The sequence below is a fragment of the Anguilla rostrata genome, chromosome 17 (genome assembly GCF_018555375.3).
Source record: "Anguilla rostrata isolate EN2019 chromosome 17, ASM1855537v3, whole genome shotgun sequence".
Taxonomy (NCBI): domain Eukaryota; kingdom Metazoa; phylum Chordata; class Actinopteri; order Anguilliformes; family Anguillidae; genus Anguilla; species Anguilla rostrata.
In genome coordinates, this window is record NC_057949.1 from 9638199 (window position 1) to 9665267 (window position 27069).

General features: G+C 45.9%; 1 protein-coding gene across 1 annotated transcript; it reads right to left on the reverse strand.

Moving 5' to 3' along the window:
• Positions 1 to 580: 580 nt before the first annotated feature.
• usp7 (ubiquitin specific peptidase 7 (herpes virus-associated)) lies at positions 581 to 27069 on the reverse strand. The gene is made up of 31 exons (XM_064316261.1): positions 26102 to 27069; positions 21912 to 22016; positions 21090 to 21288; positions 20509 to 20647; positions 19762 to 19850; positions 19195 to 19303; positions 18745 to 18875; positions 18126 to 18180; positions 17672 to 17752; positions 17421 to 17511; positions 16624 to 16706; positions 16326 to 16435; positions 15408 to 15564; positions 12810 to 12830; positions 10969 to 11289; positions 10633 to 10767; positions 9481 to 9582; positions 9042 to 9147; positions 8431 to 8523; positions 8263 to 8330; positions 7565 to 7665; positions 7331 to 7484; positions 6803 to 6876; positions 6154 to 6262; positions 5846 to 5923; positions 5171 to 5271; positions 4533 to 4632; positions 3965 to 4084; positions 3526 to 3597; positions 2329 to 2419; positions 581 to 2182 (listed from the first exon to the last, which is right to left on the reverse strand). The coding sequence occupies exons 1-31, from the start codon at positions 26184 to 26186 to the stop codon at positions 2076 to 2078; spliced, it is 3387 nt and encodes a 1128-aa protein (XP_064172331.1). The 5' UTR covers positions 26187 to 27069; the 3' UTR covers positions 581 to 2075.

Below are 27069 nucleotides of genomic sequence, written 5' to 3' on the forward strand. Positions count from 1 at the left end.
CGGGTGCGCCAGACCCGCCAGTTCTGCACGGAACGGGCTGACGCGCTCCGCGAGTGACATCACTTAGCCCCGCCCTGCAGGGCCCGAGGCCAGCTGGAACAGGGAGGACCCCAGATTAAGACGGCGTGGCACGGGGCACGCCGGCACACTCACCGCCGCTGCATTCGGACAGGGCATGCCCACGGACCGAGAACCGCCTGTTCGGACGGGTCGAGCGAGTTGTTCTCAGCCTGCCTCAGAGGAAGAAGGGTGGGTACGCGCATTCTACCGCACATTACAGAGCCGCACCGTCTCCACAGCCGCACGCTCAAAAATCAACACAGTATCCGTCAAAGAAAATGGACACTCCTAATTTTAGATCACATGACCATTTTGCTAATTAGCAAGGGCTGGAAATATTACCTTATTCAACATTTATAAGCCCTGCGTAACATTCTTGCCCTTAAAAAAAAAAAAAAAAAAAGTCTTTAGATTTCCAAGTTCTGCTGGCTTGATTATTTCAATAACTCACATTTTAAGAATTATTTTTAAAACTACATGCCAACTCAGGAGTTTTCTCCCCATCAACTACTGCACAAGATTTTATAGAAAATTTTTATTCAACATACATTTCCCAGCAAAAAGGCAATATACAGGAATAGTAACACACAGCTGCTACACGGAGGAGTTAGACGGGAGAGAGAGAAAAGAAAATAAACGTGATCTGCAGGCCATCTTTGTACTGCACTTAAACTAGACAGACCATTGCAATTAGTTAAAAGAAAACAGTATATGACGGAAAAAAGTCAGAAACCAAAATTAAAAACTACACACAATGAATATGCACATCTGAATGGTTTTGTACCCAACAAAATTTGTGTTTAATTTTACATGTTCATTCTTTAAATATACAATTTTTCAATTTTTTTTTCTTTACAAAGCCAACTCTACGCTAGGGAGCATTCCTTCTGTGCTTAAAAAAAAAACGAAAGGGGGGGGAGGAGGTGGTCTGTATTTGTTTATTAATGCTGGTTTCTATAACCTCAACCAGTCAGCTAAGTGTCCGTAGCTTCTTGCAAATGCACAGTACAGTAAAAATCACTTAACCCCATCAGACGTCTGATGGCATCGCCACTGGAAATCCACAGCAAGTGACTACAAAGCGCAAGGAGATGGGAACCAATTCCAACCAAAGATAAAGGAACCAAAAGGGCGTACGCAAGAATCAAACTAAACCCAAAGATCGCATTTAACAAGTGCTGATAAATGTTCTAATCTTTGATATTAAGTGCCGACGTGCAAGATGAAGTACAGACGCTTGGTTTTTTTTTTTTTTTTTTTTTTAATTACTTTTTTTTAACGGATGCTGTGGATTTTAATTGTTATTATACAATCTATAGGGAAAAACAAAAAAAGAAAACCCAAAACAAAAACAAAAAAAGAAGCGGAATTCCTCCAGCCAAACTAAGAGAGAAAGATTTGTGTAAACATGAAATAATCGACTAGTTGCACTAAGGGAAAGGGAAATATGCGACGACCAGGTTAGGCAGCTAGCTTAGACCCTCTGGCCTGATGTCACAAGTTGAACACCTTTTTCTGCAAATGGTAGCCCCCGTCTGACTTTTCCTCCGCCTCCCCGCCCGGTAACCCCTCCCCCATCCACTCTCCTCCCCTCCCTCCAAAATGCAGCAGCTCTCTCGCCATAACAATTCTTAAAAAAAAAAAAAAACTAATAAAAATAAAAATGTGGGGGGAACAACAAAAAAAAAAAAAAGAAGAAAAAAAATCAATCCAAACACCTGTTAGGTCCATCATGCCATCCTCCCGCCCAGTGTTTTTAAAATCCCATTTCATTCTTCGGACCCGAAGTAGGCAGTCTATAGTTAAGCCAAACTGAACAGCCCCCGAAACTTAAAGGAGAAAAACAAACAAAAAAACAAAACAAAAGGAAACCCTAAAGAAAGAAGGATGAGCAGCAAACCCTTTTGCTCTTCATTCGCAGTGCGCCTCTGGGCTCAGCGGAGTTAGAAGCGGGGCACACGGGGGGTTTGGTTAAAGTCTTTAGTGATGGGTCGCTTAGGGCTCTCCGGAGAGCGTCAGTTGTGGATCTTGATGGCTTTCTCCAGGTACGTGTAGCGCCCTCTCTTGGGGGCCTTGTTGAAATGATCCAGCCCCAACCAAGGCCTAGGGTGGGACATGTTACCTGGGGGGGGCGGACAAAAAAGGAAACAAACACGTTATCAATGACAAAAAAAAAATAAAACCTTCAAAAGTAACATGAAGTGGGGTGGCTATGATTTTGATTTAAATTCTCATTGGAGATAAAAACCCGAAAAAGTGGCAGCTTACCTGGCTGTGGCTCGAAGTCTTTCAGATTCACTTCATATTCTTCTTCGTTGATGTACTGATGCCGACCCATCATCACGATGGCAAACTTGAACTACAGCGGGTTAAAGATAACCAAAAAACGATCAAATGAAGGAGCGAGTAAACACAAACAAAGCAGAGGTTCCTGCTCGACCAGTCGAGGCTGGCGCAGGAAGAGCGGTTTTGGTATGCGGTCGCTGCCGACTCCGGGAAACAAAGGAGAGTTTTCGCTCTACGCTGCCGATCGGAATTCTGTACATGCATGCACGTATGCGCCTCCCCAGATGCATGACCTACATGGAGTTAAATTATGTTTGCACAATAGATTTGGTCATTGCAAGCACTACAGCCAAATAATGCAAATCATTCCTCACAGAGAGTTAAATGGGCTCAACTCCCATTTAAACTGCCATAAAAATCATGGACAGGTATCAAAAAACCCATTTTACTGCAAACCAGGTCATTAGTACTGTTGTACAGACATGTGTGAACACATCTATCGTAGTTCTAAAAGGAACTTTAAACCTAAACAGGGTTCCCCACTCATTTTAGAAAATCATTTTCCAGGACTTTTCAAGGACAATTTCCATGACTTAGACTTACAGACATGAAACATGAACAATGGCAGCCCAAAGCCGGTGGTGGACCGAGAAGGGGGGGGGGGATAATGTGCAAGTACCATAACCATTCAAAACTTTGTGCTGCCGTGTAATCTCAGCAGCTAATAAAAATGAGAAAAGCGGAGAGGAAGACAGAAAAAATACAGAAAAATGTGCAATCTCAGCCCTAAATATACTGTTTAATAGCTTGACTTATAGCCTAGCCTACAATTTTCCAGGACCTCACAAATATTTCCAGGACATTTTGTAAATTTTCTCATTTTCCAGGTGTTTTCCATGACCGGAAAACTAGTCGATAAATTCCCAGGTTTTCATGGTTTTCCAGGACGAGTGGGAACCCTGCTAAAGAAAGTTTTTATAGCCTTGCTATACACACCTTGCCTTTACCACCAGCCACTTAAAGCACATTTCATATACGGCTGGAGTTCATGATCAAAAACACTGAAAGCTCTAAATTGCGCTTCAAGCAGCTACTTATATCAGACGTTAACTGTGAAGGTAAAGCAAGTCAGCTGGCTCAGGCAAGTTCAGCAAAGGAAGAAGGTAATCGGGTCTTAACCTTTTCAAACTCCTTCTCCTGGATGTCAAGCATCGTCTGGATTCTTCTCATGACCTCCCTGAAGGGTTCGCCCTACAGGAGGAAACAGGAAGTTGCAGAAAGTCTACAAACCGCTGTGGAGCCTGCTTTAAAGTGGTGAACAGGGACACCTTCTGGAATTTAGGCACACGACTCTGGCTTTAAAGAGATTTGACTTCATTACCCAGAACGTACTCGACATTTCAGATATTATCATGAATGAGAGCTGAAGACGGTGTTCGTATTCTGATCAAAAGTTCTCCTGTTGCCGAACAAATGAAGGACCCGGTGAATTCATACACAAGAACTTAAGGACACACAGCGAGGATAGCGGCCTGTTCAGCCCTGTTCACCTCGTCATTCACCAACAAACCAGAGTCTCCAGCACAGGACCACCAGGATCTCTGGGGCGCGCACGCACCTGTCGGATCTTCAGCAGGAAGGGGATCCCGAATGTCCCGAAGACCTCCTTGTGGAAATGCGCGACGGGGATCAGCATCTCGCTGTCCTTGTCCAGGTCCACCTGGTCCAGAGGGATTTCCTACAGCGCAGGGAGAAGGCACAGGTGAAACACAACAACACAGACCCAATACCGAACAGGTTAAAACCCTCTGGTTTCACCATCCGCTTGGTAGCCCAGCAGCGCGGTGTTCACAGTGCAGCAGGAAGAGCTATCCTGGTTTTTCCATTCTAACCTTAAACTCAAAATACAGCTCAGACCCATGTAACCAGGTGAGATCACCGCTTTAACTGATGGATTAACATTTACATGGCTTTACATACAGGCTGTAACAGACAGGGCAAACGCATAGAGGCTTAAATACCAGAGGATGCTAGCTTAAGTTGGGAGAGGAACGTGACCCCCAGGTGTCCCGATTGCAGCGGGGTGCTCGTTCCAAAACCCACCAGACCCCGCACGACTCCCAGCAGGACAGGCATTTTTTGGGGGGGCGGGGTGGGGTTATCCGCCCCTGGCTGGAATGGCTCACCTCTATCCTGAAGGTGCGACTTGCAGCAGGCGACAGGCACTCCAACAGCTCGTCCTCTTGGTGAACCCCGATTATTTTATAGCTAACGATTTCTAACAGCCTGGTGGGAGAGAGAGCGAGAGAGCTTACTTTTCTGATTTCACAGACAAAAAAAACAAACAAAAAAAAACATCTAAAAGACATCTGCCCAAGTCCTAGCATCACGTGTCCAATTCAGCTGAATCAAGCTGCTTGCTGGTGATGACAGATCTGCTATTCTTTTGTACTTGCAGCTCGAGGGGGTGGCAATTGGGCGCCCCCCTCCCCTACACACCCTCAACAGAGGTTTATAGTAGTTTACAGACACGCACAAATGCAAAAGCAACTACGGATACCTACAGACTGTACAAAATGGAAACACTAAAATTATATATGACAACTGACACCACAGAGAAGCGTCTGAGCCATTAAAAGAAAATCCCAGCATGCATTGGGTCACGTGTAAAAATACTGATCTTTCTCTTATGGAAGAGTGGCGTCGTATTTCCTCCAGCAGAATTCCAGCTCCTGGTGGGAGGTCTACCGTAGGGAATAAAGGCCCGACACCCCCACCCCCCTCACCTGAGCTTCTCTAAGCCCAACACCCCCACCCCCCTTACCTGAGCTTCTCTGAGCCTTTGTCAGACAGCTCCACGGCCTTTTTACATTCCTCCAGCAGGTCTCCCACGCAGCCGTGCTTGTCGGGGTATAGTGTTATCTCCTGTGGACAACAGCGCGCTACGTTTACCTTCAGGCGTTTGGCAATCAGAATGACCGCAACACAGACATGTTCACACGGCTCGGTATTCACCAAGCCAGTTCAGTTACAGCATTACAGAGCCTGCAACACTGCTAATGTACAACACGGCTGTCTAACACCAGATACTCCCCCTGCGTCAGTCTCCCTGCTGTAACAGCCCTCCATATCCATTTGCTCAGCTAGAGCTGAACAGACCCAATGATCCCAGTACAATGACTCCCAACAGCCCATCCACATGAACACGCGATCTGTGCGTAAGCCACTCAAAGATGAAAGGTTCCCCAAAATCAAATATCTAACCGCACATTCCTTTATCATGATTTCAGCAAAGGACAAGCAATAGTTCTGAACGTGTACACACACACACACACACACACACACAAAGAGCTCTGTGTGTTCAAACCCACAATATTGGGAATGATTCAGAGTAAAAAAAAATGTCAGTAAACACCAAGAATAAACTTAAGATTATTCTCATAACTACACTGAGCACAGAGTTCATTTTTATCCCTTTAATATTACTTTAGATTTTTACCTCTTCCCGAAACTGGCTGTTGAGCCATATGGATTTGAAACTCCTCCTGTTCTCAAAGTCGGTGATCTTCATCTTCAGCTGCAGGAGGAGAAGGTCCAGAATAAATCAGTTCATGAGTCCCCTCCTGCTACCCATCAGTTCGCACTACCAGAAAGACAAACTAACGGAGGAGAAGCCTAAAACTCCTGATGCTTAGTGAGCATTAAACGCATTAAGTTCTTTACTGTACAGTGGCATGCTGGTACACATATAAGACTTTATGAGGGACTGAATGATCTAAATGTGGAGATGCGAGAGGCCTTTCCTACCTGCTGGTAGTAGAGCTTCTTCGGCTGCCGGGGCTTGAAGAACTGCAGCAGGTCTCTGAGAGTGCCTTCATAGTTGTGCCTGAGGGGGTTGCCTGGTCCGTCTCTGTACCTAGGCATGACAAAGCCTTATTACACATGCACACACACACAGACACTCGCACCACACGCACGCTCACACACACACACACACACACACACGCACACTCACGAGCCCACACGCACGCTCACACACACAGACACTCGCACACTCACGAGCCACACCGCTCACACACACACACACCACGACCACGACACCACAGCACACTCACGCTCACACCCACAGCCACACCTCGCTCACACCACGAAGCCCCACCCACACGCTCGCTCACACACACACACACACAGACACACGCACACTCACGAGCCCACACGCACGCTCACACACACAGACACTCGCACACTCACGAGCCCACACGCTCGCTCACACACACACACACACAGACACTCGCACACTCACGAGCCCACACGCACGCTCACACACACACATGCACACACACACAGACATTCGCACACTCACGAGCCCACACGCTCGCTCACACACACACACGCACGCACGCTCACACACACACACACGCTCACACACGACACATGCCGCAACGACATCACGAACGACCACTGATTGAAGACACTGCAGAGCAGGCCCGCACGCGCGGTGTTTAGCCGCTGTGCCACAGTCTTCGCCACCTGCGTGACAGCACACAACACGACCAAAGCTTACAAACGGCCAGGGCTCAGAGACGGGGCGTACACCCGCACCTACGATCCCAAATCTGACCCTGGAGACTCTTTCAAACGGACAGCTAATGGACTGATGAATGCCAATCCAAAGACATGCAGGTTAGGGTAACTGTGGGGGGCGGAGCGTTAACACAGTGTTGCTGTAAAAGAGCATGTGTGCGCAGTCAACCTACCCTGTATAAATAAAGGTTCATTTATGAAAATAAATAAATAAATGTCACTGAATGAGACATGTCCCACTGACTGGCATCTCAGGTCTAAATCAGCCATTGGTTAGAGAACAGTGAACACTGGCAATACTACTTGGGTCTTAGGTCAGATCGTAGGGTATTCCCAGCCCTACAGACATGCCAGCTGCAAAACAGTCAACTGCTCAAAGGAAGCGGCCGTGGCCTCTCACCTGGAAGTAGTTCATTCTGTTGGAGAGGGTGACTACGAAGCCGGGGTCGTTGTGGATGGTTTTGTCGCAGAAGATGACGTCCACGCGATGGTACAGGTCTCTGAAGTAGTCCTTGGCGGTCGGCAGCTCGCTGGTGTCGTTCTCGGGGTCGTCCCTGAAACAGGCCGAGAGCACACGGTGATGTCACGGCGCCCTCGCTCGCCGCGGCGACCCGGCGTACGGAGACGCGCTTACTTCTGGAAGACGATTATGTCTCCGTCCATCAGCTCATCCAGAGCCTTGTCCAGGGAGACGTCGTAGTCTTGAATCCGCTCCGTTAAATTCGGCTTAACTTCCTGAAATCGAGGAAACACACGAAATAAGAGATCAACCAAATTAAGACAACTGACTTAATTCTGTTGTTCGTTATTTACGACTTATTTAAGTCGTAAATAACTTTAACATATGCAGTTGTATTAAATTTTTAGTAATATTTTTAAGCATTTAGTAATTTTTAGCATTTATTCAGTCAAATTTTCTACATTAGACGAATATATAGTGCTCAATTAAGATCAGTTTTGTACAGAAGCTTGAGGATTTTCCTTCAGCATCAAGGACCATGAAGAATCGTTTCACAGAATTCAGTAAACACCATTTCACTGCTTTACTCACTTCTACTGTGAGCCATATTTAACAGCGAAAGACTATCATTTGGTGCTCTGCAACAATTTTTGGAAAGACTATGCAAAGTCCAAAAAGTGTGAAAAATCTGAAAAAATCAAGTAGAGGCCGTATTTATTCAAAGAACCAGCCTGCTGTGCCGTCTGCCAGCTACAACACTGCCAAGGCAGCAGCTGATTGGCTGAGGGAGAATGTATTCTGAAAGGGTCTGAGTCAGACTGCACACTCAGCTGATCGGCATGGCAACGGACGAGAAAAGGCCCAACACGCACCTCATAGAGGATAAGGCTAGTTCCTTGCTGAAACCCTGCTCTTTCACACATGACCGGCAGCAAGTCTCCTGTTACAAAGGAAAACGCAACGTCACAAAAGTCCATCGGCAGAACGAGCCAGTAAATGAGCAAACCGAAAAGGAAAAAAAGAGCAGGTAATTTACTCACGTATTTTACAGGATATAGGCGTATAGATATGTCCGCAATAATTTAAGCTTCTTGTTTTGGGATCGTACATCTTCAAGAACAGCATCACATCATCTGAAATGACAGGAAATTAGATTTCTGCAGTTAGGGACCCTGTGGGCCAAAATTCTATTATTTTTCAGGGCTGGCATGATTGGTAAATACAAACACACATTTACATAAATGCATAAAGATGTGATACAGCCTAGCGGGACTGTACTCCATTATCAGAGACCCATACTGGAAATACTACAGAAAACTGCTGATGGATACAGGATGATATCGACAGAGATGCTGAATCATCTCCTCTACAACAGCAAAAAGAGTCGAAGGGTCATGAACTTAAACTAAACTTCCTGGGAAATCCCAGCGTTCACTTACAAAAACGGTACACAGTGACTTCAAACTGTACTTCCGGTGCTTTTCAAAACCAATCAGGGAAAGCCACGACAGTCTGGGTCTTTAAGTGGTTAGTGAAAAAATCATACACAGGAAACAGAATTTGACAGTTTAAAAGAGGAATGCTGTTAAATTTTTAAAATATAAAAACACAAAGGGCAGCTTATCGCGCAGAGGGAACGCGGGACACTCACGGTCTTTGTCGAACTTGGGCAACGTTGCCCCGCTGGCCGCCATCTCCGGATCCACCGTTTCCAGAAATATTGTCCACGGGTTTTCGTTGTCACTCAAGTCGATCATCTGTTGGGGGGGGGACGGGACGGTGACAATCGAACAGTGGCCACGCCCCTCAGACTCACGCTCGTCCAATCGCAAACTGCCACAGACAATGCTAGACGGAGACCAGCGCATAGTGGCCCAAGCGTGCCAAACAATTCAAACAAAAAGTCTTTTCTTTGCACATTCCATAAAAGTAAAGTGCGGGAACAGGATTAACCTACACAGCGCGGTGGCTAATCTACTGTTTATGGGGAGGAGAGGATTACGGGCGGCATGCGGAGACACGTGCTTGCTGTACTGCATGCAGCCGCTAGAGGGCGCCAGACCAAGCGGAGCTTCGCGCCCCGTACTTACAGACTTGCTGCAGTCAGCCTCATAGTCCATCATGGCTGGTCTCTTTGTACCATTACTCCTGGCCTGCATGGGCCACAGCCGGATCTGATCCTGTGGGAAACCCTGCAGCAAATCAATACAACAACTAGATAAAACTCATTCACAAACACACTATTCAAATCAGGCTTTACAGTACACTGTGCACTCTCATGCGCACACACACACACACAAACTCTCTCACACACACACACTCTCGCACACACAGACAAACACACACACGCACACTCTCTCGCACACTCAGATATACACACACGCACACTCACACACAGACACTCTCTCGCACACTCAGATATACGCACACACACACCACAGACAAACACACACACATAGGGACGCATATGTGCACACGCATGAAACCCATCTCGTACACACATTGCAGAGGACCCAAGGAAATATAATCCAAGTAGGCCAATCAGCTTATGAATAACAGCAGCAACTGAAACGGCTCCTCGGCGTTGGGCAGGGACTGCAGTGTCTGCAGTCTCTCGTTCCCCCTCTCCCCCTCACCCTCTCCCCACCCACCCTCCCTCCCTCCCTCCGTATGCGGTCAGGCACTTCATTAACCCACACGGCTAACCCACTGACTTCACTCTACTGATTTAGCTTGGCTCCCCTGAGACCTGGGCTCTTTAAACAGAACAGAACGTGCCCAGTGACGGCTCCGCAGGCCCAGGGGCCTTTAAGTACCCCCCCCACCACCCCCACCCCTTTCCAAACGGAGGCTGCGCCCGCAACAATGCGTTTTCCGCCGCGCCTCGTTCGCGGGTTCGGCACGGCAACGCACACGACAGTCAGACACCTCTAAAGCGGAGGGGAGGCAGCCCCCGGGCCTGAAGCACCAGAGAAGTTTCCGGGCTTTTCTTCCATTCAGGCACTCCATTACACATTACACACATTAGAGTCACTTATTATGAGCCAGAACATGCAGAGTCCGAATGGGGAAATGCTGAGTGTCTCCAGCGCTTGGCTGCACCGTGTCCACTAGGCAGAATAATTAACCGCGTTGTGTAAAGAAGGGGTTTGGGCGGAGTGCACCAGGGCCGCCGGTCTAAACCCCTCTGAAACGGGCAGACCAGCACGGCTGCTCTGGAGAGGGAGAGAGCCGGGACTCACCATGGTCTGGGACAGGTTCTGGACGAACTCGGCCAGCGTGGAGCTCTTCAGCACCTTGAACACCGTGTACTTCACCTTCTCCTCGTCATACATGTCGTTGCCCTGGTGACCGCAGAACTGGTCTTCTGTCACGATCTGGAAATGCAGCGAAGGTTCAGAATTCTTAGAATTTAGTGCCTGGTTCTTCACCAAGGCACTGTAAGCACTGATCTAGATGGGAGGGTCTATTACAGTATTGGTACGATAACAGATTTTTGACTTCAATACAGATACCAGGTTTAGTATCACAATACTCAATACCAAAACGAGTTCACCTGTACCTGTAACTTTGCTCACCTGCACTTGCATGTAGAGGTGCGCCTCCTGGCGCTCCTTCCTCTTCTGCGCCTCCACCCGCTTCTCCTCCTGCAGCCGCTCCACCAGCTGCTGCGGGATATCCAGGTCTGTGACGGGCTGCAGCACCTCACCTGCGCAAGAAACACCATGAACACCCGCACTGAAAACAGACTTACCGAAAACAGCCACCCTGAAAGCACCGAACACCATAGAACCCCCGCAATTAAAACACTTACCGAAAACAGCCAACCTGAAAGCACCTAACACCATAGAACGCCTGCAATTAAAACATGCTACCACAAACGGCCACATTAAAACACTCTACAGCATACACCCACTAAAAATGCCCCATAATGGACACCTGCAGTAAAAAAAGTCAAATCATTATAACCCACAGTAAGACACTACCACAAAGCTAGGGACGAAGGTGGCTGACGGCAGATTTGATGGTCAAATCCATAAATGTGGTATACCATTTACTTGTTGTGAAGCACTTACGCACACCTTAGTAAGCTAGCTAGTTAAAAAACAGGGTCAGGCTAAGTATATTATCAAATTACCCGGCTAGCTAGCCAGTTCCACAACACAGCTACTTAGCCAGCTAATGCGAGCGGATTGCCTTCCACTGGTAAAGTTACAATGACTGCGCTTTCTAGCTGCAATATATACTTGTATTGACATGAGTATATTACAACAAAAACAAAACAAAAAAACAACTTTGTCATGTATGCTGATAGCATTTAAGTTGTTAACCTTACTAGCCAAAGGGACAAAGGCGAGTAAGACCAGAATACTCTTCAAGACCAGATGCCAGCTTAGTTTCCCAGCATGCTTAACACCCCATCAGCTACTTGGCTGGCTATCGGGGATTTCTCATGTCATCTGGCTTGAATACACTGAGAAACAATAGGTAGCCAATAAGAATAGGTTGGATGGCTAGGTAGCCACCAACAAAATAATGAATCATACCCTGCATCCTGGTATCACTTTTGATTCATACATAAAAGTTCCTGTTTGTTCTTCATGTAAGAAATGATATCTGATGCTACGGAAGCAAATATGCCATTGTTTGAGTGGCAGTTCACCTTTAAACACGCAGTAAATTGAAACTCATGGTGACATAAGTTATATTATGTGTTTTCTATGTTTTGCCATTGCCACTGCTTTCGTCATTTCCATTCATCCTCCTTCACTCCCATTCATGGGGGACCTGGTTTCCATTTTGTGGGGTCAAAGTTTTTTTGAACAGTTTTCAATGGAAGATGGCTGATCTTGACATAGAATTATTTGGTTTTATAAAAATATTAAGGAGGCTTAACTTAGAGTTTAATGTATGTATTAATACTCAGCACACACTGGGGCACCTGAACGCCGGGGAGGGGGTGGAAAACGGATGCCAACACTGGGTCACTGAATTCTGAATTTCTCACCAATACCGTGAAAACAGATTACTGTGGCATTTTGTAGGCCAGTTATTAAAGTCACAACCTGAAACATCCCTACCAAAGACACCTGTGCTAAAAACAGCATACTATAGACTCCTGCTGAATGAAAATACCACAGCATAAACTAGCACAGCACTGAATCAGACCAATGCAGAATGCCCCATATGTGCAGTGACCTGCCTTCATACAACTGCAGGAAGCCAACAATTTTGCGCGTTTTACCCTGCATTTTGCCCTCGGACAGATCAGTGTAGGTCGACCGCGTGAGGGTATGCTTTCTTAGCTGGACTCCCGTGTATCACTCACATGTACGAGGTTGTGCAGTGAAGCACGGAAGGTGCGTGTGACACCCAATACCTTTTTTCTACTGGCTTTCTCTTTCTACACTGGACCAACGTTCGCATCAAACTTGCACCACTGAAACAGAAAGGGTAAGGAAGAGGAGAGGGACAGACACAACAACTTTCAGGCCTCATTAACAGTTAAAAGAAAGCATTCAAATCAAAAAGTATGTGGTGTTAATCTACAATTACATCATCATTACTACATCACATTATTACTATGATCATCATTCTTGGCAGGGTCACATCACAGACAGCAATAGCAATCATTCTACGTGCCATGCAATACAATGGCAAGCATGCAAAATCAATAACACAATGTACAAATAAACGACATTTGAATAAGCCTTTTTACAGTAGGAAGCATACATTCACTCATTTTAAATCACAGCCACAATGCCAATTTCACATCATGGGAAAAAAAGAAGAACGTAATGCAGAAACTACAATACAGGCAAAGTGTTAAAATTTTAGGAGTCGAGCAAATCTGTCCATTTCACATTTCTGGGTATGTAAACCAGACGTAGGGATAACTTTCTTCCGCTAGCTTAGCTCCGCTTAGCTCTTCACGCAAAATGGCCGAGTTCAGAAGCAAAAGACACTTGGAGTGTTTCTCGCTGCTACATCTCAAGAGGAAACAACCCTATATGTCCTTTCATTTGTTCCCTGAGGACGAACACCAAAGAAGTTGTGGATAAGGGCTATTAGGAGAGATGAAGGGGAGGGGTTTGTAGGGGAAAAGGAGCAGCATTTTCGTCCAATAGCAGCTCGCTGCAGGCACGCAGCCCCACAAAACGAGCACCACCAAGAGTCTATGTATATATACATTTTTAAAAGGCAAATAATTGCTTTCAAAGGAAATCTATTTATTCACATGGAAAACTCAGAGAGAGCTTTAAAATAGCCTAATACTCATGACAGTATTAAATGCAACAAAAATAATCATTTTAGGTCAAGAAAGTAACATAACCATGCATAATGGATGATTGTAGGTTTCATCTTGTTCTTTTCTTACAACAATCATACTCAAAACTAATTTTGTTTTAGTGAGGTTGAGTGAACAACCTGACACCAGCTTTCTTTAAATTAGCCAGACTGAAACAAGTACAAAATACAAAACCATTGTTCTTCTATACTTACAAATAAACATATGCCCAAGTACCAGCGAAGCAAAGCTAATGTTACTTTTGACTCCAAATAATTAGTATACATATTATGAAACAAAAGCTTAAAACCATAACAGGATTCACTCACTAGAAAACATGATAATTATTAACGCTACCGCTAGGATGGATTTTTAGAAGCGAAGAAAGAGGATGAAATGATATTGGACAGAGCCTGAGTTAAAACTTCTGCCCACCTCCTGGTATGCGAATATAACATTAGCTAGCATTTTGCTTTGTCACCAAGATAGTTTGGTAATACGTTTGTTAAACAACAGAATTAGAAGCACTGTGAAATGTCGAGATTGTGTCATTAGCTATACAGTAGTTAGCAACTTTCCCCCGTTAGCCAGCTAGGCTACAAATGCTATCCTTTCCTCTGCTTGCCTACCTTCAAAAATGAAAAATGAATAGCTCAAAAAACATGTAGCCCTTGTCGACACCCTGAAACTCATCAGCTTCCAGTACTGGAAGAAAGTTAACCCAACACCTGGTCTAGGTCGCCATCTTGTGAAATAGGTCCATCACACAACCAATCAAACACAAGATGCTAGAGGAACAGAAAAGTTTGCCCAAGGTATAGGGGAATAAGGGTGAAAACTATGCTAAACAGCGTGGACTCCACAATGAACAGCGAAGCAAAGCTAAAACAGGGACAGGAAATAAATAAGCGAGACAGGAGAAGGACAGGAGCGAACAGAAGAGCTGCAGGGGACCCTGGGCTTGTGGAGATGAGACGACATCCAAAGATACCATGAGTCACAATCCTCAGGACCTAAAATTGTCTGCATTGCAATTTGAGAATCACTGGGTCAGGCTGGAAAAAAATAATGATCTTCACTCTTTAAAATGTATGACATTTCAGTTTCATGCATACAGAACATCATATTTCCATCTGGAAATTGAAATTCCATCTCTCTTTCATGTATCATATCATCTGAAATCTTTACTAAAGAAAAAAGCTCTCTCTGCAGTTGCAGTGGCTGTACAGTGGGGTGAAACAGTGACAACTTAGACAGTTGCACTTTTAAATTATTTTTTTAAGTTGTATTCTAATGGGACATGGAAGTCAGAAATACATTTCCCTCGAAACTGCTCTGATAAGTGTCCAATCAAGACAAGCATGAATGTACATTTTAAGTGCAAACCATGAGCAGCACTGCATCTATAAGCAACGCTGATTTAGAGTAAATTCCAAATGGAAATTTTCCGTGAAGACAGCAGTAATTTCGCTGTTGTTGTATGAATGCGGTTACATTTACACGTGCATTTGTACAGCATGTGTTGGCAGTGCAAAAGTATCGTGCTGTTGCATGTCTCCTTGGATCGTCTCATCTCCATGGGCCAGTGGACAAGGACAGGGCGATGAAGAAACGAGCAAGACACAAGCAAGCCCCAATTCAGCACCCACCCACCCCCCTCCTCCCTCCCCCCACCACCACCCCAAAAAGTAGTAAAGGTTTTCTCACTATTGGCTCCTTGACACTCACTTTGCCGTCTCCTTTGGGGTTGAGATAGACGACGTAGTGACCGCCGTGGTTGTCGCCGCTGTGCACCAGCACGGCGTGCAGGATGTAGTTCGCCGGGTCCTTTACGTCCGGCTTCTGCAGAAACTCGTCCAGAGGCAACTGCTCGGGAAACTCAAATCTGGGGGGGGGGGGGGGGACAAAGGCTCTCTCTCACACACGGTGCCGTTTGGACTGACCTGCTGGCAAAGGGCCGCTAACCGATGCTATAGCAAACCTACTGAGGGCTGCTAGCGATCGCGTTGGGTCAGGCGTACCCAACCCTGGGCCAGGGAAGTAAGAGAACCGGCTTGTTTTCATATTTACTCTGCAATTGATTGGTCAGCTACAGCAGCTGATTACACAGTTCACTCCCCTCAGCAGGTTTAAAAAAAACCCCCCAAAAAACAAACAACAGATCTCATGGCTCTCCCAACACCAGGATGGCAAAAAGTACAGTTTGTCGATGACAACTAACTGATATTTATGGGTTATGAGACAGCCAGTGACTGTCTGGCAATTGCCCGACTGCTGCTGGATTCTTCAGCATTACCACATAACGCAGTGCTACTGTTCTATCTGCTCCTGAGGGGCTGCAGACTGGTAGGTCTCTCATGGGTCAGGGCTGGGCTCCATCCAAACGAGCCCCTATTTCTCACTAACTGATGTACTTGCTTAATTAAGAGTTATGAAGAGGAGGGGGGAAAGGAAATGCACCCTCCACAGGACCGGAACTGCGCACCATTTTTACAGTCCAACTGCATCGAATCGACCTTCACGCGAAACACGTCATAACAAGGCAAATCTGTGAACTGTAACCACGCAGACGTAGGCAGAAACTCAACCCGTCGACCATCTACGCTTTCTCGACACGGAGCTGACCCTGGTGCAAAACGGGCTCACCTGTCGTTGATCTTGATGTTTTGGTCTGTCTGGGGGTCGTACATGAACCTCATCAGCTGCAGGTGCAGGATGGGGGGGAACGTCAGGAACTTCACGCCCTTCTCCGCTTCCTGCCCGAAAAGGAGGCCGCGATACACAAACCCTTTAAGAAACGTTCTAATAAAGATTTTTTTTTTTTAAATAAGGAGTGCCTCCATCGTTCCGATGCAAAACTGTCAGAAGTGATGCCGCCCCGTGGGGCTCCATCTACAGGCGTTCTGCGGAACTGCGGGCGGCGCCGCTCGGGGGGAGCCCTCACCTGCAGGCCGTGCTCTCCGGCGTCGTACTTGTTGTCTCCGTCGAGCTGCTCCACCGCCACGTAGTCTTTGAAAGACTCAAAAACTGCAGAGAGGACACAGCCGTTAACTCACGAGAAGGAGGCGGGTCACAGAGCCGCAGCACAGCCTATACACTCCCTAGATAATCAACCCCTACGCTCATTAAACACCTTAAACTACAGAAGTTAAAATCTAAAGTTCCCAGAAATATAGCACAGAATGGACAAACAATTACAGCACTGAGCTTCGCCAAAATTGTAACATTGGGGGTATAGCTTTTCAAGAATACAGGGCTCTGCATCAGACGGCTCTAAAAAACCTATGAATTTGCTGCTTTTTCGTAAAAGGCAGAAGTGTATTACAATAAAGGTTGTGCTTGCACTGCCAAAAACCAGGGATGAATTTGAATGGGAGATGTTTGTGGAAGAGCTGTTGAGGGCCGTACTTAAATGTTGACAAGAAATGAGGAGGACAGGCAAACTGGTTTAACCACACATGCTTCAAAACTGTTTCTCAAAATGAGAACAGAACTCTGAGGCGCTCGCAGTCATAATCAAATTAGAATCGTTGCAATCTGATGCTTTGCATTCAGAAGGATGATTTGTACTGGTGTCGGAATTTAAAAAATACAAAAGAAAAAAAAAGCTGTAGGTAAATCAGACGGTGCCGTGGAAACCCGTTGGTCGGGAAGCACCACGAGACCGGCCTGTGGCCTCGAGCAGGCGAGGCTGGGAACGCGGGAACCAGGGAGAGGGGGAAGGAGAGGAAAGGCACTTACTGTTTTTCTTTCCTTTAATGCTGAGCTGGATGTCGTAGTAATCTTCTATTCGCTCAGATCTATAGTCGACATGTTTACACTGGATGTAGGACTGCAAGGAAATAAAAAGAAATGATCACAACTTAATAGAAACAACTCCGGAGGAAACGGAACCAAAACACACACACACACACACACACACACAAACCACACAAAAAAGAACAAAAGCCAACAATGAAAACAGGACACTGAATCCAAAGTCTGGGACTTACCACCATCTTCCCCCGGAAGAGCTTTGGGATGGTGCCCTCCACACACGTCCCTTTCATCTTGTTTTCCACGTTGTCGAGAAGCTACGAGAGAAAGAGACGCTCGCTAGGGCTCAGCTTCCCGCACTTCCTGCGGTCTCGCAAGACGGCGACCAGGGGACCGCAGAAACTCAGAAAACGCAGTTTGGTTTTGGGTAACCCAGGCTACGTTTCTGTTGTGTTCAACTAGTATCCAACTGTGCAAGGTACACCTGGTCAGACTATTTCTCCTCAACTGCACATACTTACACATACAACACAGGCTAGGTACCAAATCAATGAAAAACACTGACCAGGATCCAATCTCATAAAATATACAAGCAGAAATGGACTATTATCTATTGGCAGATATGCATTTATGGATGTATGTTCGTATGTGTAAAATACACGTCCACGTAAACACAACATGTATACTCACCACCCTGCAGAGTTCTTGCACATCATGCTGCATGAAGCTGTCTAGTGTTTCCCACCTTTAAAAAGAAGAGTGTTTGAACATAAAACACAGTTTCTCAGGGGTCACAGCAGAAACCGAATTGAATCATTTTGTTTTGGGGTAAAGTACCCAGTCAGACTGGCTGTCTGTCGACCTATCGATCCATGTATCGATTTAATAATTTGGTGCCCGACGCGTGTTTGAACATGTCCAATTCCCACCCGAATTTGGAATGACCAATGAACTATTTGCAGCCGTGTGCGTGTGTGAGCCCCACTGCCGATTTGGGAGAGAGACCCCAAACGGACCAGACGCTCCCGTACCCCGGGCGATGCTAACGGCCGCGTGGCCCTACGGAGCCCTCGATCTGAGACCCCGCGCGGGGCCCGTCCTGGGACCGCAGAACGCTGACTCGGCCCAATGAGCGAGCGAGCGGCCTGAGGAAAACACTCGGTTCCGTTCAGGAAGAGTCCGAGCGGAATCAGCCTTCTCGGCCTTTCGCCTGCCGCACGCAGCCAGGAGCAGAGTGAAAATGCCCCTGGAAGCGCGGCGATGGGGAGGCACGTTTTTTTTTTTTCTTTTGGCAGTGAAGAGAGCGTACCCGAAGGACTTTGTGAGCTTCTTGGTCCCCACGGGCTTGTCGCTGTGCTGGAGCTCGTAGAACACCCTCTGCAGGGCCAGGGGCACGCTTTTAGAGGAGTCATCCCCCTCTGTGGGCATCATATACACCGCCTGTGAGAGACAGACAGACACAGCATTCATATTGGGCACGGCTGTATTCTGTAGCCTCTGCTTCGGCAACACAAGTGCCTATATTTGCCATGCCAATAAAGAACTTTGAAATTTGAATTCGAGAGAGAGAGATAGACAAACAAGAAGCCAGGAAGAGCGAAAAAGAGAGAAAGAAAAAGACAGACAGGGAGAAAGACAGAGAGAGCAGTGTCGTTTCATAATCACGTGGTGCTCGGCCTGCCCTGGGACTCGACACCTAATTTCACAAACACAAAGATGGCCGAACTGCGGCTAATGGCCCGCGCGCTCGCACACTCACCCGACGAAGCTGGTTTGTGAAGAACAGGGTCTGTAACAAGCTGTTCATGTAGCACGTGGCCCCTTGGTTTTTCAAACCAACATAGCCAGTGTGTTTCTTCGAGTCCCACCTGCAAAGAACAACAGGGTCACACTGGAATCCATCCCACAAGCATTAGCAACGATCACACGGCACAAACAACATATCCAACAGTAAGACTGACGGCTTTAAAAACACCGCCTGACCTGAGACTGAGTATAAACAAGACTGCCAAGGACAGCAAGCAGCCGGATCCGCACAAACACATTACGTTATAAGACAAATAATGTTACATCAGAAAAATCTGGTGCACATTAGATTTTTTTTTTTTTTTTTTTTTTTTTAGTGTACCCAAATCTGGAAGTCCCAATTGTGTTTGTGCTCTACAGTCTCCAAAGACCGTGGGGCCCATCCACACGCTGCAAAAGTGCCTGAACAGGACGAGCAACCCAGCAGCCCGAGCGACGTCTTCAGGAAGCAGTACGCGACGGGAATGAAAACCCGCGCCAGTCCTGAATCCCAAAACGGGAGAGCGAAAACAGCACTTACGCTACGCCGTGTGGGGCGTCGGCCTGGACGTACACCTCGAAGGACACCTTATCGTCTTCGATAAACCCCCTTTCTGGGTCGGTCACGTCCTGAAAAACACCGCCAAAGCAAAAGCCAGGTCAGCCGACGGCACCGATTCAAGGTCACTCCAAGTACTTTCAAGATCCCATTTTCCAAAATTCTACGACCCATAAAAACTGTACAGAAGACCATTTCCTGAGCGTTGAAGACCGTTGATAAAGCCATTTAAAAATAAATACAGACATATAAACAAATACTGCCTCAAGACTCCCCAACAGCAAAAAAAAAAAAAAAAAAAAAAATGATTGATGTAGCTGTCCTAAATCTGAGGACCTGAGCAGTACCGTAGACCTGTTTTTTAATAGATCTCTGATTGGCTCAGACACAGATTTACAGCAGCCAATCCTGAACCGTTAAAATGAAATCATTACAATTAAAAATGCTTGCACTGCACAGGGGCCCATCAAACAGTGTGCCCAAGTGTAACCACGATGACTTACAAAGCTTTGCATTTTCTACAATTTACAGATGTGTGCAGCTCCACATAAACCTGAGCTTTTCAGGTCGAACGCCACGGGGCGCCGTTTCAGTGTGGCCGTTGAGATTTGAATCTGTAACCTTCTTTCCGGTTGGCCGAGCTCGTCTCCCTATCCTGAGCTAACCCAAACGGCCATCGTGAAACCCGGCCCTAAATCGGCTCGTTAGAGTGAGGAGCTGGCGACTCACGCTCCAGGACATGAAGTTGGAGAAGCCCCAGTCGTTCTCCTTGTGGAAGAAAAGATGGCTTATCCTGCGGCTGAAAGACTTCTCGTCGTCTTTGTAGTTGATGATTTTCAGCATCGCCTGGGCGTGGCAAGACCATGACCTGTGGAGACCAGAGGAGGCGTTGCCAACTGGGAACCTTAAAAGGCTCAGCTACACAGAAGGCCATTTACAGCACTATAACGTCACAAACACAACATTATTTATTTGCTTGGCAGACACCCTTATCTAGAGTGCTATACTTATTAGTTACACCTGGGTAACAGTTCATATTGAGTACTAATGCATCATTTACAAACAATTACACAAGCCCCACCCCTTAACTGCATTTACAAACATATGAAGACAGAATCCATAGACTCAAGCAAAAGTATTCCATTTCACTTTAATGCATATGTTACTACTGATTTTATCCATTTAAAAGAAGCCCTCATCCAAATTATCTAAAGGTTTTTGATATAACCATTTCATGTCCACTACCAGCCCCTCTGTATGGGGGCGACCCGGGTTTGGGGGAGGTTGGCACGGCAGGGCGTGGCGCTCACGTGGAGTCGGACTCGGCGTTGCACTGCAGGAAGAAGCCCACGCTCTTCTGGTGGGGCCGGTCGGGGTAGAAGCGCGGCATCACCATGATCTTCCAGGGCAGGTTGCGCACGAAGCAGGAGGGGCTGAGCACCGACTCGCCCAGCCGGCTGAAGCGCTCCACCACGAAGCGGAACGTGGCCTCCGACCGCCAGCTGGTGTCTGCAAACCGCAAAGAACCCACCGTCAGACCGGACCGGAGGGCCTTTAAACCTCCCACACCCACTGGCATCACTGCACGGCACGTTAATGACTGCCACTGTGGCCACTGTCAGCAGGGTACAGCGAACAGTTTGACAATAATAGTGATACATGTTATTTATAGAACACTTCGTACTAGGAACTTTATCATTATTGTTTACAGCAATGACGGGAAGCAACAGTTACACAACCTACTACAAGTTATACCCATGCTAATATTTTATAGTTAACACTTCGTACTAGGAAATTTATTTATTTATTTTTACACAATGGAGTAAAGACACAATACCTACTACAAAAACAAGGGTTAAACACACATCAAATAAAATATGTTAAAAGTTAATTTGACATGAACACAAGTATTTTGCAGTAGTCTCTTCCATCAACAGAACCGTGTTGCACAGGGTTGAAGCTGTGGTCAACCTGGAGGTGAGACGGTCACAGAGATGACCCCCGTCCCCCCCGCCCCCGGCGTAACGCCGACCCAGGGGGCATGACGTCACTCAGCCCCACAGCGGCCCCCCTTCCCGCACGTTAATCATGATGCTTTTTATTTTAAATGCAGAGAGAGGAAAGAGCCCCACCGTCCTCCATGTCCTCCTCTGTGTTGCTGTGCCCGTCGGCCATGGCCAGGTTCCCGTTGATGACCGGATTTGGAGTGATTCTCGGGGGATCATCTGTGTCACCCGCTGGAGAAACAAAAGGTATTAATTTAAAAAAAAACAAAAAAAAAAACAGACATTTACAGTAACAGTGCCGCTTCTTCGAAGAACAAAACTCTGGGAAAGTGTCTGGGTGGACACGGCCAACTTTCACAGATCCTGATTCTTTGGGGCAATTTGTATCGTTTCCTCACGGTTCGTTTTTGAACATTACCAGTCTTCGCCAGTTACATTTCAAATCGTACTTTTGTTTAGATACGAGGTAAAAAAAAATAAAAAAAAAGATAATAATTGGTATTTTGGCCAGAGACCCATTCTTGCCCAGTGACTTTGAATTTTAGCCCTAGATTAACAGAAAAGTGTCTCTACGAGCACCACTGATGTCCGGTGGTGGCGGTAACAATGCCGCCAATGCGATTTTAAGGAACGGCTCACCGAAATGGGAACGCACAATTTCACAGCTGTCAAAATCCGTCCAGGATTGGCCTGCTCATCCGCAGCCGTTCCAAACGAAGCCAGCGTCCACCCAATTGTCATCTGATGCAAAAACTAATCTGGATAGAATCTGCCGTTTTACCGCACAACTGCTGGACGGGACAGGACTGATAATTCGGGAGAACGTGCTGCATATCGAATGCTTTAAGACATCCTCTTCCCTCGGGGAGCGCGTTCTAAGGCACGGGCCCAGATAAACAAACTGTTGCAAAATCTCCCGCGCCCCTCTGGTTTATTGCGAAACTCTTCAAGGTGTCATCACAGTCATTCTAATGGCTAAAATAGTCACGGGCAGCAGCTCTACAGGCCTGACCTGCGGGAAGCCCTATGGAGAAGACTGACCTATATTTACCAAGAGGATTAGGCTACACGGCGAGGAGAGTGTATCAAGCTAACCGGGCCTCTACACAGCACTCCCACAAAGATGTTTTGGGATTTGATTAGGTGACATCTTTGTTCTAACTTCCTGACTTCTTGACAATCCTAATCGCGTGGAGTGCCAAAAATGATGCAGTTCCCTGCATCTGCTCGATGTCCCATAACTTCACAAAAACATCTGCATGGTTCCTGGATGACTGCACAGGGCTTCTCAGCACTAAAGCGTCACATTTATTTACTGTATTTTCAGTGGTCAAGTTGACTGCATGTAAATAGGATGCATTAAAGTCCTGATTCCTTTTGGTGCTTTTACCCGCACAGAAAACTGTGGGATCACTGTAGTATGCTGGATCAATTTCTTGTTTGATTTTAGCGTGTAAATTTAATGAAAATGCGTCCACGCAATCTGGATGAAAATATATTTTTATATCACTTTTGAATTTCCTGGTTATGTAAAAATTAAATTATTTCCAAATTTCCAAAAGGATACAAGCTCATCTGTTCAAAATTTCAGGATAATTAAAGCAGCCATTGTCCAGCGCCACTATTTTTTCTGAAGCCCCTTGTTATTGCTTCTCCAACATGCAGCGGCAAAAGCATAACACTGCTTTGAACCCCTCACTCCACTGAACCAGTTCTGCTTATCCACGGGCAAAAAACCATCAAGGTATTTTGCAAAAGTAGGTCAAAATACCCAAGTCCTGATGCTCAGATGTGAAATGTTGAGTGGCAGGTGGATGCCATGTTATGAGATGTCATCTGACAGGACAGTCCAGGAGGAGGCGGTAATGAGAGGGGCCGGGCCCTGGACAACCATTTTGTCTTGTCTGGACCCATTTATTTACTTCTGCAGAGGTTTCAGGACACTGGTCATACAGATTCCATTTTTAACCAGGTCATAAGGACTATTGGTGAATGTCAAATGCATTTATAAATGTTAACTCCACCTACATGCAGTGCAACTTTGTGAGAAGCTCCTGAAATTCACTATACCTCACATTATCAGTTAATTGTTCTGTTTTGTTAAAGTCTTTTTTTTTGTTCCAGGTGTGTTCCATTTAACTGTCAGCTCAGACGTAGCTGGAAACACTAAATTATTAAACAGACCCACTGAAATGAACTGATATTCCGTTTAGTCGATGTTATGGTGAAATATCTGACAAAATTACATAAACTTTAAGACTGTGAAATTAGATTTAAATACTTTGTGATTGTGGGATAAATCGATAAACATAGAACTAGAGTCAAGTGTGACTTAAATTCAACTAATTAATAAAATGTATATTTATTTCACAAAGGCTTTACAGCTTTTAGCTTAAAGTTACCAGTCAATCCAATACAGTGGGCCTGAAAACTGACCCGTCTCAATAAATAAATTAGCTAGCAAGCAAGCTGCGTTTGCATTTAAAAGCCTTGGATGACTTGCACGAAATGGACAATGCCTCCTCTCTAGTCTAATCACAAGTCAAAAACACTCGTTGATTTAAAAAAAAAACTTTACGTCAGGATTTGAGCTATATCAAAATCTTTTCCCAGCCTCTCTCTTTTGGCGAACACGCATATCACAAAAATAAAAAATTGGATAATTAAAAATGGCGAGCTCCACGCGTTGTTTCTTTATACAATGAAGCAGCAAATCCCCGCGCAGTGTCCGTGCGAGCTCCACATGCGGGCCTTGCCGCAGCCTCATCATAAGCCTGACTTGGCTAGCCACATAACTGTGCTAACCATCTAGCTAGCCAATTCCACACTGTCCAAAAAAATCAATCGGCACCGTCACTTAACGATACACTACACCTACACGCTAGATCGCTTTACGTTAAACTTAACAATAACATACATTTAATTTCTATCTTGCTTACATTATTCCGAATATTGTGCAGGCGGTTAGCCCGCTAGTTAAACTGACGCAACGACCTGAGGGAATAAAATGTTCATCTTTTGGATTTGCGTACCAAGTTATCTGACAAGCAATATCCATTTGATCTGGTGTGGCTACTGTCAAAAAAACCTTTGTTGAAAACCGGACGTTGGCTATCGGAACAATATAACAGAGAGGCCTTAAAAATTGATTGTTGCAAAATATAGTCCACCATCTTGGAGCGGAATGGCTGTACACTCCCCCCTGTGTGGCTAGCTCACGAAGCTTTGGTAATCCACTGGGCCTGTAAATAACAGCTAGCTAGTCACCCAGTCTCACTTGATAACTTCGCATTTTAGCCTTACTTATCAAATATTGTCCATTGAGTTATAACTAGTATTAAACAGTATATAAAGTTTACCGTTGTCTGCACATAGCTGGGCGTTTAGAACCATAACTAACCGTTGTTTACAAACAAACAAGTAACGTTAGCTACATCGCAGATCTATTATCGTTGGCTAGCTAGCTGACAACCGCTTTCACCTTTGAACAGCTAACTAGTACAACCGCGAGCCACATAATATATGCATTAAATAATATTCTCCGTTTCACTCAGTACAGATAACCTAGTTGAACAAGTATGCACCGCCATCTATAACGTTAGCTACTGGCAATTGACTCACAGAACCAAAATATCCAAATTACCTTCGGGTTGCAGAATTAACTGTCACAGAAATAGAACGATTATCTGCGTTACTCGATCAGTATGCTGAGCAACGATTAGTTAGCCTAGACTACGTATGCCTCGTTTCGTAAACGTTATCATTTCAACTGGTAATGGTTTTGTAAGATGTTCGCAACGGTTTAGCAATGGAGTTGCATCTACTTATGCACACAAATGTACAAAATCTAGCTGAATCCGCTTGGGCTGAATAAGTTAGATAGCTTGCTAACCAATAGCTGTTAGCAAGCTACTCTAAATAAGAATATCTGTACTTCTAGATAGCCAATTAGCGAATTGTTTAATATACGGATCTAGCCATATTCCTAGCTACATATTTGTACAAATACTTGCTTAGCTAGTTAACAAACTTACCACCAAATTGAGGGAAAATCGCAATGTCGGCATCAATGAACGCGTGCGACCTGACCCATGATGGCTATATTAGCACAGGCTAATTTTACATTGATAACCATTCACCGCAACTCGCTAACATCAGTTAGCTAGCTAACGCTAACTAGCCACGTCTGGTAGCAAGAAATAAACATGCGACTGCAAGGTCAGTTGTAAATTGATTTAGCTACAGAACGTCAACATTTCGGACCTGGGTTCTGTGTTAGCCAACTACCCACCATCATGCAAGCGGCCTTTGCTTACCTTCCATCTCCATATCCTCGGGCTCGCTAAGTTGCTGCTCGCCGGCTTTCTGCTGCTGTTGCTGGGTGTGATGGTGATTGTTCATGTTGGCAGCTAACGGGTTGTGTTGATGCCTGTAGTCTTGGGTCCCCTCGACCTTTTCCGACGTGGGTTCCGTGGGGAGCCGAGGCCGGGGAGGCTGATGTGGGGATTGGGAATGCGGAGGTGGAGAACACAGGTCGAGCCTTAGCGGCTGGGCCTGCTCTAAAACGACCTCGGCTTTTTCAGCTGTCAGCGCCGGGGATTGAGGGAGGAAAGTCGGAGGGGGAGCAGGCAGAGAAACGCGCACGTATTTGCTCGCTATTCGCCCAATCTCGGCGCCTTGAGGGGGCTACAACTCGCTAACGATAGTGGATGACTACGGCTCCAAAACCGGGATGCCAATTGTGAAAAATCAATCCGTACTTTACCCCAGGAAATATGGGGCAGCAGGCGAGGTAAGAGAAATACCAGTCAGTCACACCACGACCTGCAGCCGGAGAAAAACAGTGTACAGCCAGCTAACGCTAGCTCTATCATTAACTAAAACTGTATTTTTTAATTCAGCAAATCACAAGATACAATACCAAACTTAAATACAACCCCCCCTGCAATATTCCCAGTCCGTATGCTCCTCTGATTGTCCCTCTTCTGGGGGAAAACGAAGAAAAAGGCTATCCATTCAAACCCGCTTCTAATTTGGAATCGCAGTAATTTAGAAGTTTAAGGTGATTGAGATGCCCGAGTCTTTCCCCGTTATCTTTAAACACGAAACCGCCGCATTCGTTCATGCAAACAGCTAATGTTGCTGGTCGTATTTAAAAAAGCTTAGTCGATGCGCAAATTCTTTTTTTTTTTTAACCCGGTCTCAGCCAGCCGCTCACCCTCTCCCTCGGTTTGTGATGTTCTGTTTGAGGTAAAACTCAAAATGGCGGTCGCGCTCTTCTCTG

What these genes read in the sequence shown, in the direction of transcription:
- usp7 (XM_064316261.1), bottom strand. Translation starts at nt 26,186, where the DNA reads ATGAACAATCACCATCACACCCAGCAACAGCAGCAGAAAGCCGGCGAG. An exon ending in CGAGGATATGGAGATGGAAG is followed by an intron (nt 22,017 to 26,101) that starts GTAAGCAAAGGC and finishes TTGTTTCTCCAG; the next exon opens with CGGGTGACACAGATGATCCC. An exon ending in AGAACCTGTCCCAGACCATG is followed by an intron (nt 9,583 to 10,632) that starts GTGAGTCCCGGC and finishes GATTTGCTGCAG; the next exon opens with GGTTTCCCACAGGATCAGAT.